We start from the raw sequence: 18,575 nt of genomic DNA, 5'->3' as shown, positions 1-18,575 counted from the left end.
GATGTTACCTGTTAAAAATCATTTGTTTATATAGATAAAAATAAGTTGCTATAAAGTTTGTCAGGACAGAGTTAAGGTTTCTGAATTTGGATAAAGTTTGTAGTTTTACATAAAAGTTATTTAAGTTTTCCTCTTCTCCCCAAGATATGCCACAGACGCAAAAATTCAGGATAAGAATTGACTACAGATTTCATATCATTGGAAAGAGTAAATCAGGGCACAATGACATGCCTTTCAGGTGGGACACGACACACATTCCGCACACATGTGCAATCCCTTTATTAAAGCAACAATCAAAATACAGGATGGATCACATAATTTTTTTTCTACTATAACATCAATTGAAATATTACTCATTTGTTTCCACCTTTAAATTATTTTTAAAAAGTGAACACTTATAGTTCACAAAATTACCAGTTTGACATTTCCGCCCAGATAAAGGTTTTCATCTTATTTTCCAATTTTAACGAAGGCCATCCAGAACTAGATATACAGCAAACCAAACATAAATATAAGCATCTTCTTTGACCCAAACTCACAGTAGACAGATCTATGGTGTCTGAGAGATGCATTTGAAGGCTTTTGCTACTGGTTAAATAAAAATAATTTTCGCCAAAATATTTGTAGAACTATTTGCTTTCTATTATTACATTCTCTAAGAGCTGCAGTTTTGATTGTGGTATTCTAAGTATCAGCTGCCTTAAAAATGACATCTCTAAAGAATCTCAACGATCATTATCACCCTCATGATATTTTCTTGTATAATAGACAATCACTCAGTCTTTTGGAAAACATAATAAGCAATTCTGTTTTGATTTTTTGCCCCCACCACTGATTTATTTAATCCAAACCTGATTAATCACTGTAGAAACCCTAAAAAAGTCTTTAGGAAAATGAACTTTATCTACTGAAGGAGTTTTAAATGAACAGATGAACGTAAAAAGGACTAACATCTTGAAGATATCAGGTGCTCAGAGTATGTGTAAGAATATACAATGAGATTTAGTAGATATTTAAAGAGTACCAATAAATTAGTTTAAAAGCAAGGATAGAAACAGGGATAATAATCTTAAGGGACTGTCAAAAGGATATGTGAAGACAGGTACAGGATAGCATTGAACTGTGCTAAATATAAAATGGAGTATCTGAAAGATAAGTTAAATGTTCCATTTTTTTACCAAATCAAACACTGGGAGGAAACCCGCATTATAGAATCACAGAGGCTACCAGTTAAGAGTTTCAGCACTGATATAACACTGTATTTCAATCTGCGAATAAAAGGTGTCTGATTTGTCTTCCTAAAACAGTTCTCCTAGTGGTTGGGAATGATGTTTCTATAGTTAAGCTGATTTGTGTTGGCTGCACTACACTGAGAGTGTACCTGTATAAAACAAGCAAATATTCTTTGTGCCTCACATTTTCTGCGTGTGCTAGAGAAGTGAGCAGGTCCTAGATCACCAATAAATAACAATCCAAGCATTAGATTTAAAACAAATTATCAGTCCATTAAATAACTTACATAGCCATAGTTCAATTCAGTCTTTCCATCAAGTTGCTTTCTTATCTCATACTTGCCCTTTCAAGGGAAGCTTAAACAACATAGACAATTAAAAATGAAGCAAACAGTTAAAAAAAGAAAAAGAAGGGAAAGGGATTCCAGAATCCATTGTGAGAGATGTCAGGCCTCTTAGCCTTAGTTTTGAAAAACGGAATGCATCTGAGACAAATCATTCTGGATATAATGACATGGCACAATAATGTTTGGGATGGGTGAGAACAATCAGATATTTTAAGAATGATTTCTATATGCTATGTATCACATTTGGTTCCTAGAGATTTTAGTCAAGTATTAGTATTTCTTTTTGCCAAGTATGATATACAAAAAGATGAGAATAGATGTGCCCTAAAGATACGAAAATATAATATATTAAACAAAACCATTATAAATTACATAGATTTTCAGTATAAAATTTTTTTTTCCATTTAGAATAAACACCATCCAAGTTTACAGATCACCTAAGTGAATTAAATATGCACACATATCTGAATCATTTTCAGAATTTCAAGGAAAAAAATTGCTAGAGATATGACGAGATGACACAGAAACCAGAAATTGTTTGATTTTGAGATTGACTACATAAGACCCAAAGGACATGGTGTGAGATTTAGTCTTAAGCTTTTAAAACTGCCCAAATGAGCCTGACATGTGTGTGCACACATGTACACACAGCCAGCTATACTTGTATGAATTTCTATGAAGCTGAACAGTTTATCTTTAAAAATCAGCTGAAAGTCACCAGGTCTTCTACATTTCATGTTCTAGCACGAGAGTCTTTCTCACTTTGTAAAGAAGCTGTGGAATGGATAGGAAGAGTGTAGAATTTCTGGAAGGAGATATCTCCACTGTAAGCAAATCTCCTTTTAGGTTGGCTATTATTATATCAAGAGCTTTTTGATGTTTTAAAGAGGGGGAAAGTTTTGAAAAATCTATAAAATCTCTCCAGTCTAAAGAAGCTACAACCAAAATTGCATTATTCTTTGGTCACACATTTCTGTTCTTGCTTCATAAAAAGTCTGCCCATTTTAAACTTTTTACCCCTAATCAATGTCTAGATGGAATAGATGTCTTCTATAATTTCCATCTGGAAATCTGCACATGGGTTTGGGTAGAATAAAACTGAATAAAATGGCAGCAAGCTCACACAATATCATAAAATGAGCTTAAGTCTCTGTTGTTGTTTTGGACGTATAGATCCATGGTAACAATTTGTTGACCTCCTTAACAAGTGGAAAATGTTTATAGTCTAAGAGTCGGAGATAAGTTTTTTCTGTAACCCAAATATATAAAATCCCAGTCCAGAGAGCTCAAACAGAAGTCATGGTTTCTCTTGATTGCTCATTACTAATTCCTTTCTGTGACCATCGAAGTCACTTCTAACTAGATGCCAACAGTTCATTCCTGACCAAGACATGTCTAATTAAGCTCCATGTCTTTCAGATTGCCTTCCACACCAGTTATTTATGATTAAAGAAACCCATCAAGGCCGTTTCTAAAGCCAAACCCAGTACCCTCAGCTATAGAGCCAGAGACATTTGCTGTCAAGTTTAGATAGCAAAAGCATCCAATCTCATGTACCTATTTTTGCTCCCAATGTTGCTTGTCTCTTCCAGTGGTGCCCATCATGGGAGACTACAGACTTTCTATAAAATTGTAAATGTCTGGGCTAGCAAGGGTCTTGTGACCCATCAGGTACAACTCCTGTATTTTGCAGATGAATAAAGGTTAAACCCCTGAATAGGGAAGAGAGTTTTCCAAGGTCGATTATCCAGATAGTGACAGAGTGAGACTTAACATCTGGGTGTGCTCTCTGATTACCAGCATGGCCCACATAACCTCCCATGGCATGACCCCAACACCTGACATGGCCATGACCCTTATAACTACTTAAAGTTAGTATCTCCCTTGCTGCTAAGTGCAAATGAAATAAAACTACTCATTCTCACCACAATTAAATCTAAACTGTAGATTCTTTTTAGTTTAGATTAAATCTAAACTAATGATTTTTTTGTGGGGGAGAAGATCCACAACTTGCTAAGATGCTATGATTTTTCTAAACTGGTCCTCTTTGAGGAACGCAGCATAAAAAAATGTTAGGTGAATCCAGAGATAAGAGGGAAAATCTTTCAAGTAATTGTGAAAAAGAGCAAGGAGGATAATATTGGTTTGGTTCTGTGAGAGAGTGAGACCATTTAAATGGTGCTCAGAGCTCATCTAGTCCTCCCCTTCTTGACAGATAAGGAAATTGAAACCCAGACTTGCCCAAAGCTAGGCAGCTGGTACTGGCATAGTCAGGTAAGGTGTTGGCCTTTGGATGACTAATTTTGTCTTTTGTCCATAACATCATTCTGCCTTGCATATAACTACATGTTTTTGTGAAACTGAAAAAGAATTCAGTTAATTTTGGAATAAAATTTGATGGTACAGTTCCCTATACTATTATACTAAGCTTTCACTCCCCCTTTGAAGACCAACAAGGTAGCCATACAGTTTTTAAGGGGAACTAGTTACATGACTTTATAGATCCTTACATTTGCTGTCTCAAATCAAGTGTTTGAGTAACCCGATGGCATACGGTCCCTGCACACCCTCCTAAGGAAGCCAATATTCTACAACCTACAGGGATTCATTCAATGCCTCAGTCTTTGGAAGCAATACATTTTCTAGATAAAGAATCAGTCTTTGTTTGCAGGATGATGTTACTTAAACATAAAAACAGCAGTTTCCATGGGTAGTATGGGTATACTGAACCTTTGACAATATCTCCCGATATGTCAGTTGAGCTCAGAATGAGACAGGTAAACACATTTTTATTTGGCTATTAAAGTGCTATTACTGGGCAAAATTTTTCTCAGTTTCACTACAGCAGCTTCACTGGAAACGAAAAAAGCAATGTATGAACGCGGGCCTGGGAAATGACAAAAATAAGGAGCCTAGTAACTATTTTGGAACACTACAAACAACTTGTAGATATCAGCCTTGGTACCTGGGACTGATCCCAAAGCCTCTGAGGTAAATGTTCTAGGGGAAAATAAGGACAAAGTGGCAAAGAGGACTAAACCAGAAAGAGCCATTAGTATTACTATAACAACAACTACTCCATAATAAAGGAACAGTGAAAGGAATAAAAACTGAGAAGAAAGTGCAACAAACCCATATACGTGCATTTGCTATTGTAGCAGACCTATTAATTTTTTTAAAGGAAAAGCAATGCAGTGTACATTGGACAGAGTTCGAACTCAGAATTTACCTTACAGTAGTGTACTCTTTGCCAAAAGGGCATCACCCATTAAGGTATTTGGCAGAGAATAGGCTCTAAAATTTGTATCACATGGACAGACACCTTCTGTCCAATATTATCAATTCTGCACCCAGATGTTTCCCACGTCCTTTTCTACTGGGGAAATTCCAGTCACATGAACTGCACGCAGATGTTTCCCTTTTCAAATGGCATCACTCCTACCTAAGGGATGAGAGTCTCCTGGTAAGGCTTAGCGGCAAGTGGGTAACTACATCTGGACTACAGGAGCAGCCCCTGATTTTCTTGATATGCATAGCTTTTCGGAGTTGATTTTAGACATGGCTTTCATAAATAATGCAGGTGTTTCTGTCATGTGCTTCTGCCGGCTCTGTCGTTTCCAGGTGAGCTGGTGGCAGGACTCTATCTGATACCTCTTCAGGCGTGGGCTCTTCAGACGTTAGCTCCGTGGATGTTACATCCGTAGAAGGCTCCGCAGTTTCTGGGGAATGTTCAGCAGACGGTTCTGTCTCCTCTTCGTCTTTGACTTCAAACTGTCCCCCCTCTTGGTCTTCCACGTGATCTTTCTTGGCCTGTGGATGAACGGACACCTTGATGGCAATCTGCTGAGGCTGTTCGTGCAGCGATGAGGCGTCCGAGTCGGCGGAGGGGGAATCGCTTCGCTTCAGAGCACTGGGGATCGTGTAGACGTCATGGTCCCTGTCTGTGGTCTCCTGGCCTTCCGGAGTGTGCTGGACAAAATTCTGCCCCTGCTCCTCCAGCCCGACCACTTCCATGATTTCCTCCATGATGGTCCTGCAGTTCATAATGAGAGGAGGCAGAGGCACGCTCCTGGCCAGCTCCTCGATGTAGCGGGCGAACTCCATGGTTTTGAACTGGGTGACTTTGGCAAGCTCCAGAGTTTTGGCTGAGGTGATGATGGGGATCCGCTTGGCGATCTCAAACGCCTTCTGCAGCTTCTCGGCACCTTCGGTCCTGAAGAACTCGTTGATGGCCTTCTCAGTCTTCTTCAGGTGGCTGCTCATCATGCACAGGCGGGTAATGTTGAGGATCATGACGATGGTGAAGGCCACCAGGCAGACCACCATGTAGTAGACGCCCATGTCTCCGGAGGTGAAGACGACACGCAGGGTCACTGTGTTGTTCACGGTGCCGTAGACATTAGAAGCCACACATGTGTATTTACCTCGGTCTGAAAAAGACACTTTCGTAATGTTGAGGAGGCCGCTGTCGTGCATCTGCCATTTTCCTGTCAGAAAGGAGAGGAGAGAATTCAAGAAAGGACCTACAGTTGCCATTGAAGTGACTACGCACGCACATATTACTGAAAAACATCGACTACTAATGGTAATGACAGTGGATATGTACTATGCACCACACGTAGGGGACATGTAGGACCCCATTTAATCTTCACAACAGTTCTGTGGGGTAGGTATAAACTCTAGCCCCAATTTATAGGGTGTGAACACTGAGGCCCAGTTAGATTGAACCATCTTCCCAAGGTCACCAATTGGGAAGCAGTCGAGCTAGAAGATGAACTACCTCAAGTTCAAGAAGCTGTACTCTTAACCACCAAACCATACTGTGTAATTCCAATGAGAAATAAGAAAAACAAACAATCTGGAAAATACTGTGCTCTTACTAGAGAATTCCTTGATGACAGCATCCGATGTTCTAACCTGCCTGACAGCCTGACTCTATTGAATATATGTTCACTAGGGAGTTTAATGCTTCTCAGAATGTAGCTTAGGATCAACATAAACTCTGGAGTAAATCAATTAAATGATAATTATTTACGTGGGTTTCTCATATTTGAGATTGAAGTTATCCTTTTACGACCTCAGTTAATTAAAATAAGTTATGTCACTAATTTTGTGAATCTACAATGACTTGTCTATACTACTTAATGTTACAAGCTGATAATGTGAAGATTCAGAGGCTGGGTGTGAATTAGCATCCATTTGTTTTAGCCTTGCAAATAAATTATAGACTCATCAAACTGAAAGTAAGCCTCACACTATAGAAAATGCATGTTGATAAGTGCCATTCTTCCTTCCCTCTCTGGCCTGGAAGGCACCTAGTATTGACCTAAAAAATGAGGTTCTGAATCAGATGAAACTCTTTAGTTGGAATTAAGTCTTTGTGTACCTGCAAGTCAGAGGACCCATGGACATCATGAGATTAGGTTTCACTTCTGGGTCTTGGATCTGAGCCTTTCTGAAATCCTACCACTTCCCTACTATGTCCTATGGAGAGAGGAGAGTCCAGGTCAGACAGAACACCTGGTGGGAGTTCTGAGGAGCAGAGCAGGTAGACATTTCTCCATTAAAGCACTCTAGTTCCCTAAGCCAACGAGAGGAACCTCTCCTGAAAGATGGGGAAATTTAACGTGCAGTTCCCTTTTAAGTATCTATTATTGCATCGTCTTTTTTATTTGTTGCTTCCCTTCTGGTAGTGACTTTTAATTCTAATGAAAAGTCTGGTATTTCCAAAAAGCAATAAGCAAAATGTTCATTTTTTTTTTTAACTGATAAAGCACATAAGTGACCAGGGTCTTAAGGGACTAAGGAATGAGGCAACAACAGCCTTTATGCTGGCGTCTTCTGCTATAGCATGGTGACGATATTCCAAGGTACAAACCTTTACGGAAGCAGATGGAGAGATGAGGTGCCTTCTGGGGCCTGAAGTCCCTCCTGCTTTGCTAGCTGTGGTGAATCTGGCAGGATGCCTCTAGTAGATGCTGTCACATTACTTTGCTTTCTGAAAGAACATCTGTGAAGAGTGGTTCCTGGTGTCCCTAAGTAACCCTTTCTAACAATTCAGCCAGTGTATTTTCCAAGAGTAGCAAACACTGGTTTGGAAAATCGAATGAATTTTCAGTCTCTGTGAAGGTGCATGCATAAAGAAACCTAGCACCCAGGCTGTGCAATTTTCTCTCATTCATTTGGGGCAGGGTCAAGCCTTACACACCTTTCATTCCCTGAACCTGAATTGTGATACTTAAGCTGCATATTTATCCAAATGTATACTAATCAGAGGCAAGGGAAATTATCAATTCATTTCTTAAATTTTGCATGTTTCATTAAGTAGACTAGAGCAGGCATAGGGGAAAAATCTCTAGTTGACTGAAAGCTTATTATAGCTATGGCAGGTATTGGGTTCCAGAGAATTACTTGTAGACTATACTTGTAGTAGTTTCTCATGTTTACTTTACTTCTTTTGTTGGAAAATATAAAAGGCAATAGGAGAGGGTGAGAAGGTGAGATGAACTTATTCACCTCCTAATCTCCCTACGTCCACTCTTTTAATGGAGGAATTATCTGTAAATACAAGGACAGAATAGTCTGAATCTGGGTGTAGAAGAACAAAAGCAGAAAAGAATACTAAACTAAGAAGGCAGACATCTGATGGTAATATAAACAGCTTTCTCCTCACACCTACATAACAATTTTAGTGATAATTGTATTCTAACTATTATAGAAAAATGAAATGCAAAAATACGTATTAGTTACAACATACCGATGCTTTCTTCTACTATTTCTTTTTTGAATGCGTTTATTTGACCCAAATTGATGATATATGCCAGGGAGCAAGAACTCAAATGCTCCTCCTCTACTGACTGTTTAAATGTTTCTGAACTTGAATTTTATAGTTATTTTCAGGCATTTTTCTAAGTGCCCACTGACAGGTATTTATCTATCGTGGTTCCAAGCTATTCAATTCAGATTACAACTTAGACATTTCAGAAGTTTCTGGTCACATGGTGAAAAGAGGCATAGATTGGAATCAAACACAACGTTATGGTGACACTTGGGGCTCTTTATGGGGAAAACTGTGAGATTTTCAGCAGATAATTACTTAGGAGCATATTCTACTTCCTTAGCCCAGGACAGTGGGTCCTTAGACTGACATCTTTTATGTACTTTACCCAATCATTAATTTAGTTTGTCCCTGAAGTCTGAAGCCCAGCCATGTATCTGTGAAGTGACTGTATTAGCTAACTGTAAACTATGACAAAAATGAATCTATATATTATAATCCTAAAACACTTGGGTTATTACCAATAATCTGAGCCACAACACCCTAGTTAAGTGACTGAGACCACATCTCTCTCTGGCAGCCATTTCTTGTTTCCAATCTAAGACAAGGACACAAAGACATTTCTTTAGTTTTCAGTCCTTTTCTAGATTCCTCTTGAAACAAACGTGATATTTATTTTATGGATGAAGGTAATATTAATGATACTTCGGTTCCTCTCAGGTATGATATGACAAAATGAATATGTGACCTGGATTAAACATTCTTTTATCAGATTACAAAGCAAGTCTTTGAAAGTCAATACACACACACACACACACACACACACACACACACACACGTCAGAAGAGCTAATATTCCAATCTCAAAGGTGATACACACCTATATTTCTTCTTTTTCAAAAGCTGATACATTCATCCCTTCCCAGGAACTAAGACTAAATATTGCCTCTCAGCCTCAGCTTGACCTTTCATTAGTGAAAAATATTTCTGCTTGTTTTATTACCACATGCCGCCTGAAAACTATGAAGTTGGCACAGATTCTGCTTTGGGCGTCCTCCCACATCAGCTTGGGGCCCAGGGTCATGAAGAATTTCACATGGTACCCGCCCACCCGGGATCCTCTTGAGAACATTTCCTATGCCACATATCACCACCATTCACCTCAGCCTATAACTACCTGGCCCTGAAACTCATTCTGGAAGGTCCTGACTTCAGCTGTCAGAAAGTTAAAGAAATAAAAATACCCACAGTGACTGTCACAGGAAACCTTCAGTGATATATACACAAAGCGGGTTTACATAGTCCTGTTCCCATGTATTTTAAACTGTAATTGAGTGGGAATGTCAGAGTCATGGGTTGAATTGTCATTAAGCTACATCCCTTCAGCAGAAATAAAAACCTAAAATGTCAGCAGCTAATGCCAAGTCAGTTCTACATGTAATGACTTCGGAGGAAATAAAAGAGGCAGATGTTTAACCACTACTTTCTGACTATAATATGAAAGATTAAGTGTAAAAATATTTCTCTGACACTCTTGATGGTAGTTCACTTATATCCTGTGCCTTGCTCAGCTCCCCCCTTTGCAATGCTCACTGTGTTGCGCCCCCCCACCCCATCCTTTCTTTTCCCACTCTGGTCCTGTATGGTGACCAGACTGAAAACTGACACAGGCAGCAGGAGAAAGGCTACTGCATCTCTACTAGAGTTCACCCAGGAATCCGTCATAGTCTCCCCCAAGAAACTCCAGGCACAAGAATCACATGTGGAAACCTCCCCCGCATAAATAGAGGTGTGGTGGTGACAGTCTGTCTTTTGCATAAAGAAAAGCGAACAGATGTTGTTTCTTAGCTATACCACAGTGTGTGCTATGCTGCACAACAAAGCTGACATTTTTAGAAGGGCAGTGATCTTTTTTATATTGTGCACGCATGCATTCAAAAAATATTATTGAATAAATTGTCTATATACAGGTTCCATGCTAGACTGTGCAAATACAAAGATGATCCCTGACTGTGAAAAGGATCCAGCCCAAACAGGGATCCAGACTCCCAGCAAACCACTGGGGGGTCATGTAGCCAATGTACTGTGGTGGATAAGGGAACAGGAGGACAGGCTTCCTAGAGAGGTGTGAGGTACTCTCCAGGGCAGGTGGGGGTGGTGCAGGCAGGAAGAAGCTGGGAATAAAGAGAAAGAACTTTAAAAGCCAGAGAGAGATGGTGTGTGTGGGTGGGAAGGTCGGGGTGGGGGGGCATATGAGCAAAAGAGGGAACCCAGTGTATGCTACTGCAGCCGACAAACCATTTTTAAAATCAAGAAGGGGTAGGGCAGAGACAAAACTGGAGAAGAATGTGGGGTAAAAATGTTCAAGAGCTTAATATATTCATCCTGCAAGAGAACAGGAGGCCCTCATTTTACAGGACTTTCCCCCTGACCTGCCTTATTTCAAACCTTAAGGTGCCTTAGGACCTTCCCACATGCTCCCTTGCTACCTGGAAAGCTTTCCTCCCTCCCCACCCCCAAACCCCCTACCTCACATATTCTTAGCCCAGTTAAGACACCACCTTTCTTTATATCTCACCTTATTCCCTGAGAAAGCCTTCTCTGACCCACAATTAAATCAGCGGAGAGAATTTGAAAGTCCAGAAACCGATGCCAAACACCATGTCTACTTAAATTCTAAATCTTTCCAGCTTTCCCCGAGCATTAAAAATGAACATTATACCCAAATGCTAAGCTTTTAGACTTTCCCTCAGATTACTTATTAGAAGAGAAGGATTTCTTTTTCCTTAGAGATAGCTTTCTGTGAATGTGTAAACAAAGTTATGTATAGTTTGTCTATACCCCCAATGAGTGGTATAAGATTAAAACTGTTTACAATCCTATTGAGATACAGGGTGCGATCAAACAATATGGTGAATGTCTAAATAAAAATATATTATTACAGTAAAAGACATGTTGTCATTAATCTCCCTCAAAATACTCCCCCTTGTTTTGAAAAAACTTACCGCATCATTCTTGCCACTTTCTGAAGCAGTTCTGGAAGCCCTCTTTCGTGAGTGTCTTTAGAGGTGCTGTCATGGCTGCCTCAATGTCCTGAATTGATTCAAATCGGTTACCTTTCATGATTATTTTGACTTTGGGGAAGAGCCAGAAGTTGCAAGGTGCCAGATCTGGTGAATAAAGTGGATGAGGACACACCATAATGTTTTTATTTGACAGAGTTGCCTATACCAGAAGAAATGTGTGACAGAGCATTGTCATGATGGACGATGAAGTAAAGACACTCACGAAAGAGGACTTCCAGAACTGCTTCAGAGAGTAGCAAGAATGATGGGATAAGTGTGTTTGAAGCGAGGAGGAGTATTTTGAGGGAGATTAATGGCAATGTGTCTTTTACTGTAATAATTTTTTTTTAAATTTAAACATTCACCATATTGTTTGATCACACCTTGTACTTTGGCTCTTAAGCTCCACACACCCATGCTTTTCAAGGAGGAGAGTTCAATCTGCCAAAACAAGTAGGTTATTTTCCTGAAACCAACTCAAATAAAAATATTTGAGAGTTGATGAGAGTTCCAGTGAATGTTTATGCAAACATGAAATACAACATTCACTTGAATGAGTATCGCACTGAATTGACAACTCTTCTAGTAAGAATAAAATGCACGTGTGGCTTTGTGGCTCTAAATGTGGTGCTTATTTTCCAATATGTGAAATATAGCCTACAGAAGAGAAAGGATCTATGCCTTTTTACTAAACATAATTGAAAACAAATTTAGCCCTGCATGGCTGCACCTGTTACAGCAGTTCTGCAGTAGGATGACAGCTCCCTGAAGCCGCTGCAGTCAGGTTGTAAACATTGCAAGCTGCAAGGGCTCTTGTGCCCACCCTCCCCAATCCTCCCAAGAGACCTCTTCAAAGAGTACTAGGGCAGCTCTAACAAGCTATTTCCTACATAATGTGGAGCCAAAGTAGCCTGGGATAACACAGGATTAGCTGGGCCTTCAGCTCAGGAAGGTGGGGGTGGAAGGATTGTGCCGTTGTTAAGAGCCTGCACTTCTGCTCTGCTTAAAGGTAGAAATAATATCTAAAATGAGCCTCCTGTCTTTTCATTTCCTGGCAAAAGAAATATCTGACACTTCTACTAATTTGATCTGGTAATCTTAATTTTAAAAACCGTGCCAAGTACTTTTAATTCCATGTAATTCCATGTGGGCTAGCATTAGTCTTTTCTGATAGTAGCTGTGGGTCTTCCAAGACAAGAGGACCCTACACTAGGCTCATATAAATAGGTTCCATTTTGGGAATCCTGGCTGCCATCCTTATCAGAGACGGATCTGGAAGGGTCTTTTCATGGCTAAGACTAAGGTATTCTGGGCTCACATCCCAGATGCAGCACATCTCATTAAGGAAACACTCTAAATGGCGGTTAGCTGCCAGGTTGGATCTTAATATGACTCAATTTGGAAAATAAATCAAAGTACCACAATTAAACCACTTTTATGGGAAAACACGTTATGAGTTCAAACAACTCACTTGAAGATCTACTTTGAAATGATTCTTTAGTAAGCTGAAGAGTGCTTCTTTGGATTAGACTAAGGTTTCCCAACTTGGGCACTACTGACATTTTGCGCTGAATAATTCTTTGTAGGGCTCTAATCCTGTGCATTGTAGGACGTTTAACCGCAGCCCTGGCTTCTGACTGCTAGATGCCAGTAGCATACTCTCTCCCCTTCCTTCCCCTCCTCCCTCCAGTTATGACAACTAAACTGTCTTTAGCCTTTGCCAAATGTCCTCTGGAGGGAAAATAGACCCTAGACGAAAACCACTGGGTTAGGCAAATGCAAAGTTCATTCTGTGCATAATATACTTTGTAATTTCCACATACGCTGTTTTCCAGAGACAGAAGCATATTTGATATCAGTGGGCCCTTTGTACACAAACGTGAGGTTGTGTGGTTCCCCTTTCCCCTAGGAAAGGGGAAGCGAAATGATTTCCGTTCTTTATAAAACACACTATACCATAAAGCAGAGATTTAAGCACTTGGAATCTAGGATTGTGACGATATACTTGTAGGACAATATTACTCATAGCAGCAGTTTCCACTTAGTGACAGCTTGGTATAGTCCAGGTACTCTACTGAGCTTTGAATACACGATTGTTTATTTAAGACTCACAACCTCACCTGCTAATAAAAAGAATTGTCTCTATTTTGCAGCTAGGAAAACTGTGGCTCAGAAAAGTTAAGAAACTTGTTCAAAGAAAGACTATCATGTGCTTCTTCTGAATTGCCAATAATATTTTCATAATTACATATATTTGATTTAATGGCTTTTGATAAGTTGGGTTTTTTTTATCTCAAATATTTAGAATGCTAAAAGAGGAGTCAGTATAATATTTTCCTAAGTTAACATTCCACTTCATGCTGATCTTAGAGGCCGAGGATAATTTACATTTAATGCTGTGGAAACGGACCTCCTTCCATTTATATTAAGTAGGTAGGTGATACACTACAGTCTTAGAACTTGGCTGGTACGGCTTGTTGTCCCTTGCAGACGTAGGAAAAAGGCAATTCTATTAAAAGTCTGAAAAGTAGAGAGATGAAAACAAGCAGGTGATATAAACTAAATGCAAAATTTATAATGATGAATTCCACAGAGCTACGAGAGTCGCAGTTGTGACAACTGTGACAGTAGCTATAGTTCAGCTCACTTTACTATGTGTATGTTTATTTTCAAAGATAAGTCTCAATTGTTTTTGGTGACAGCATGCTACGAGAATACTGAAAACAAATCCGCAGACAAGTCTAAAACCTAACTTTAAGGAAGATTTTAAACTCACCACAAGCCAGACATGTTTACAAAGGCCTACACCAGCTGATTTTCTTCAAATGCTTGTTATTTATCATGAGATTTATCATCTGTGCATTTAAATGGTTCAAAGTCAGAGTGAGAAGCCACAGAAAAACACACTCGACAATTAGTACCTGAAATAACTGGGACTTTTTCACAATACTTTTTGACAACTATATGTTTCTACTCAACTCTAGCAAAAGGAAAATTGAAACCAGCACGTTTCGTGGCCCTTTGTGGTTATTCATGTCATTTGAATTCTGAGTGATTTTTGTAATATGGTTGGTGCACCACCTCAACTAGGTCCTTTAGTGAATGACCAAAAAAACAAAACCAAAAACAAACCACCAAAGTCTTTCTCCAGAAATAGATTACACACTGGCCTCTCCTGATCTTGTGGAACTGAAATGACAAGCACCAGGGAAGGAAAGCAAAGCAGCTTGTGCCAATGACAGGAAATAGCCTCCCTGTTCTGTCTAGCACCGGTGGGGCTGGCATGAAGAATAGCTACCTCATGTTTTCAGCATAAACAAGAAAGTGTTCCTTTCCAGCCTAATTACAAAGCAAGTGTTAGTGTGCTTCTGGAGCAACTCGCCAGATGAGTTTGAATACCTTTGTGTGTGCATGCCATATATATACACGTTACACCACACACCCTCCCACTATTGGACTGTTACGTAGTTACAATGCCTTTTCCACCCAGGGAGGCTTCCCTCATTCACTCAGTCTGGGCAGATGCTTGCCAACAGTTTTCACCTACTGAGACCTGAAGGATGAGCAGATGCTGGCTGGGCCCAGAGGGAGAATAAATACTAGCTTGCCTGCATTTTGGTTGTGTAATTTCCTCTCCATTCCTCTGGTTTTCCATCTATAAACATGAGGATTAATGATACCTTACTGTCATGCTAAATGTAAGGATTAGAAATAATATATGTAAGTTGGTACAGGAGCTTAATCAATGGTAGTGGTCGTTAATGAAAATTATTCATTTTGTGACTTTGGTTGTAACAGTAGTCTACTGTATCTAAGTAACGTTCTAGGACATTAGCATCATTTTTCATACTATATTCAATCACTTCCGTGAGTTCAAAATGAAATACTGTTCCATTTAAACTTCTAGCCTATCATCCTGAAAACTGAAATCTATGTCCAAGTTATAATACAGTCATTTTCTCCATTAGAAATGATGGGTTAAAGACTATGGGTCCTTTAATAGGCCACTGTAGGAGTAAAATTCTAATATGAGGAATTCCAATTCTAATTTTATGAGGAAGAGTCTCAATTCTACTATTTCCTATGTCTTGCTTGGTTGTTAGGTGTCGTGTTTTGTATATTACCCCGTGTTGCTTATGTTCTGAAATTACTATTATTAGGCATTGTAATTACAAAAGCTGAGCTGGAACATCAAGTTCTAGTATCACGAGTTCTTTTTAAAAATCTACAGTGCATCTTCCTTATGAGATTTCAAAACAGCTATCTGATTTATTAACAAGGCTGCCAGCTACCAACAGGCTGACAGTGCTGAGTTCTGATGGAGCAGTTCTCTGTGCCAAAGGCTTTCGACGGGCTATCACTGGTTCAGGGGTCACTGGCAGGCTGCTCCTATAGACCACCTGAGCACCCACAAAACAAAAGAATATTGAGCCCAATATAACTCCCATCTAGTCATATCTCCCAATGCACAGATGAAGCAGGCAAGGTACAGAGTCTGTTTGCCAAGACTGAGTCCGTAGTTACAAGGACCTTTTCAGTTAAGACATCACATGATCTCTTTGAAGCAGTAAGGTACTACTGCTTCAGGACAGCACTCACGATGTCGCGATTAAAATTCAGGTCCCAATACCATTTTTTCTTCTTTAGGACTCAGCATTTAGTGCCTCAACCCCAACTCTTTAATACCCGGGAATGACCTTTGCTCCAGGGTCCATGTGAAAGGTAGATTCAGGTCTGAGTTCTTGCTCCCCTCAATTCAGTCACATGGATATTCCTTGAAGAGGCAGAAAAGACCTGATGAATTACAGGGACCTGAGTGTGTATATGTTACCATGGTTAGTGCCCCCACTTCACAAGTATGATGTCACTTCCTTTTCACTTATAGTCTGGGAGGAAGGAACTGTAGGAATGGGATCCAACTGTGGGCTAGATGGTGTCTCATCTTTCCAATGTCAGTAGTAATGATTTTTAGTCACAGACACCTAATAACACCAGGACCTTGAGAAAATTGAGTAAAAGAGGAATTTGGATTAGATTGTTTCTAAGGTCCTTTCTAATTTAAAAATTCTGTGGTCCCATAATGTTACGTGGTAGGGAAAGAGTGCCCCTCTTCTAGGTTAAACAGCCAAACATACATATGATACATAATATATAATATTTTCATTAAAGAGAAGTTTTATTACGCTGTACCTCCTTGCATGGCTGACCAAAAGCAATGGCAGTGAGAGCACGACAGTGAAACCCGAAGCTCAGGCAGTTACACTTTGGCAGCTTTAAATCTGAGGGGCACAGCTGTGAACCAGAAATATGCAACTGCAAGAAAACTCCATCCACTCAGCTCCTAAGAAGACATAAGGCATTAGCCTCTATTCTTTGTCAGAGCAATTAAGAAAAAAAACATGGGAAAGAGATTAAAAATGTAGGTTTTCTTAGAGCAGAAACTCTTCTGGGGATTGTTCATTGGTTAAAGGGCTGTGGAATGGGAAGGGCAATGTGAATGAAAGGAGGGCAGAAACTAATAAGCTGCTACTGCAGCACAATGGTCTTTTTACACCCCAGCTCCCAACCCCCTACTTCATCTCACAGTAAATGCTAGGAAAGTACATTAACTCCTTCAAGTCAATCGGATCAGGCTTGGGTTTGCAGACAATTACTTCTCACATCGACAACAAGAAATGTACTGATTCCCAATGATCCAGGTAATCCTCTCTCTGGTTGGAATTCTTCCTGAAGCAAGCTCAGGTGTTTAGGTAGGGGACTCACACTTTTGGCCAGAACCTCCTCCATTAAAAACCAGGCGCTCTCCTATCGCTACATGCATTCTCTCTCCCTCCTGGCCTCCGCCTCAACAGTCAAGAAACCTCAGCCAGGTCTCCAGAAGCACAGTTAGTAGTGGCTGAGAACTTGCACAGAGACTTCTCTTAAGAGGTGTGGTCTTTAAATCCATAGTCCATGACATGTAGTGATGAACAACTGCCGTATTATGTATTCGAGCCAGTTCCATGAAACAAAATCAAACTCCTTTTCAAATGGAAATCCGTTTTACATGCGTCCCCATTCCATGTGTATGCATTAAATTACAAAATGCCAAGAGGCCTTTTAAAAAACTTTCACGTTTGCCCTTTGTGTCCTGAGTTAAAGAGTGAAAAAGACATGAATTACGGCTTTGAATCCTTAAGGATATGTATTTCACTCTCTTGCCTCAGAAAAAGACAAAATGAAATCTTTAAATGGATCTGAATGAGGACAACTACCATTCAGTGTGCTGGCTCCATATTCCGTGTTTACATTTTGTGACATTTGACCCAACTTGAGAACCTACCTCCTCCTCTTTTCTCATCCTCTTCTTTCAGCAGCTTGCCAATGGAATTATACCACTTGAACTGTGGGTTAGGGACGCCAGAAACGTTACAATTAATCAAGGCACTCTTCCCTTCCTTGACTATGATATGGTCAGTTCTGGCGATGATTACGGGCACAGAGCCCAAGACCACAGCAGTGCCATTTAAAGTGCTGTTAGTCACACTTTTAGCAGTCGCCAGAGTGGATACTAGGATTAAAAAGGGCACAGAAGGTAAAAAGCACACAGGCAGATGGCTCTTCAATCGATCCATCTTCCTTTGCTTGCTCTGTAAGGCAACAGAGATGATTTGCCAATGGGATCTCCTAGCGGACACGACGCGGTTCAGAGCCGGCCATGGGACACACCTGTCCTAGATCCATAGACTTGGTTCTTGATTAAGAACCTGTTTAAAACAAACAAACAAAACATGTACATAAATATTAGCATTCGTACTAAAAATATTATTTATAAAATATTAGAAACCCAGTGAAAATACAAACCTACATTATTTTTAAACAACACACAAATTCAGAACATGTTCCAAAGGTTAAATGACATTTTTCACAGAAATCAGGACAAACAACTTTGTTACTTTTGCTCCTGAAACATAGATCTTTTAGTAGGTACACATCTATATATTTCAAAAACCGATTCAGGCTTCTTGCGTGTAGCATGACCAAGTGTTCATCGTGGATGAAGTGATTGTTCACCTGGGGTGTTCCTTACCCTCTGATCTTCCAGTGGACATGACTTCCGGTCTGTTTTAGTGGTCACCGCTCTGCCAGCATTGGGAAGGGCCCCACCAGAAGCA

General features: G+C 39.9%; 1 protein-coding gene across 2 annotated transcripts; it reads right to left on the bottom strand.

Moving 5' to 3' along the window:
• Positions 1–264: 264 nt before the first annotated feature.
• On the bottom strand, positions 265–18,167 carry MFAP3L (microfibril associated protein 3 like). Of its 2 annotated transcripts, XM_081076793.1 has the most exons (3): positions 17,744–17,786; positions 16,119–16,195; positions 265–6,066 (listed from the first exon to the last, which is right to left on the bottom strand). In XM_081076793.1, exon 3 carries the CDS (start codon positions 6,053–6,055, stop codon positions 5,132–5,134), a length of 924 nt encoding a protein of 307 aa, XP_080932919.1. In that variant the 5' UTR covers positions 6,056–6,066; positions 16,119–16,195; positions 17,744–17,786; the 3' UTR covers positions 265–5,131. The 2 variants fall into 2 exon arrangements, with proteins under 2 accessions (XP_080932919.1, XP_080932918.1); XM_081076792.1 differs by lacking the exon at positions 16,119–16,195 and having other exon boundaries at positions 17,744–18,167.
• Positions 18,168–18,575: the final 408 nt, after the last annotated feature.

The sequence above is a fragment of the Rhinolophus hipposideros genome (assembly GCF_964194185.1).
Source record: "Rhinolophus hipposideros genome assembly, chromosome: 16".
NCBI classification, from domain to species: domain Eukaryota; kingdom Metazoa; phylum Chordata; class Mammalia; order Chiroptera; family Rhinolophidae; genus Rhinolophus; species Rhinolophus hipposideros.
This window is presented reverse-complemented; position numbering and strand designations above follow the sequence as displayed.

Bases quoted from the DNA above. Each gene is read 5' to 3' on its own strand.
- MFAP3L (XM_081076792.1), bottom strand. From the start codon at position 18,035: ATGGATCGATTGAAGAGCCATCTGCCTGTGTGCTTTTTACCTTCTGTG. The intron at 6,067-17,743 runs GTAGGTTCTCAA...CCTTTCTGACAG, and splicing joins GGATGAGAAAAGAGGAGGAG to GAAAATGGCAGATGCACGAC.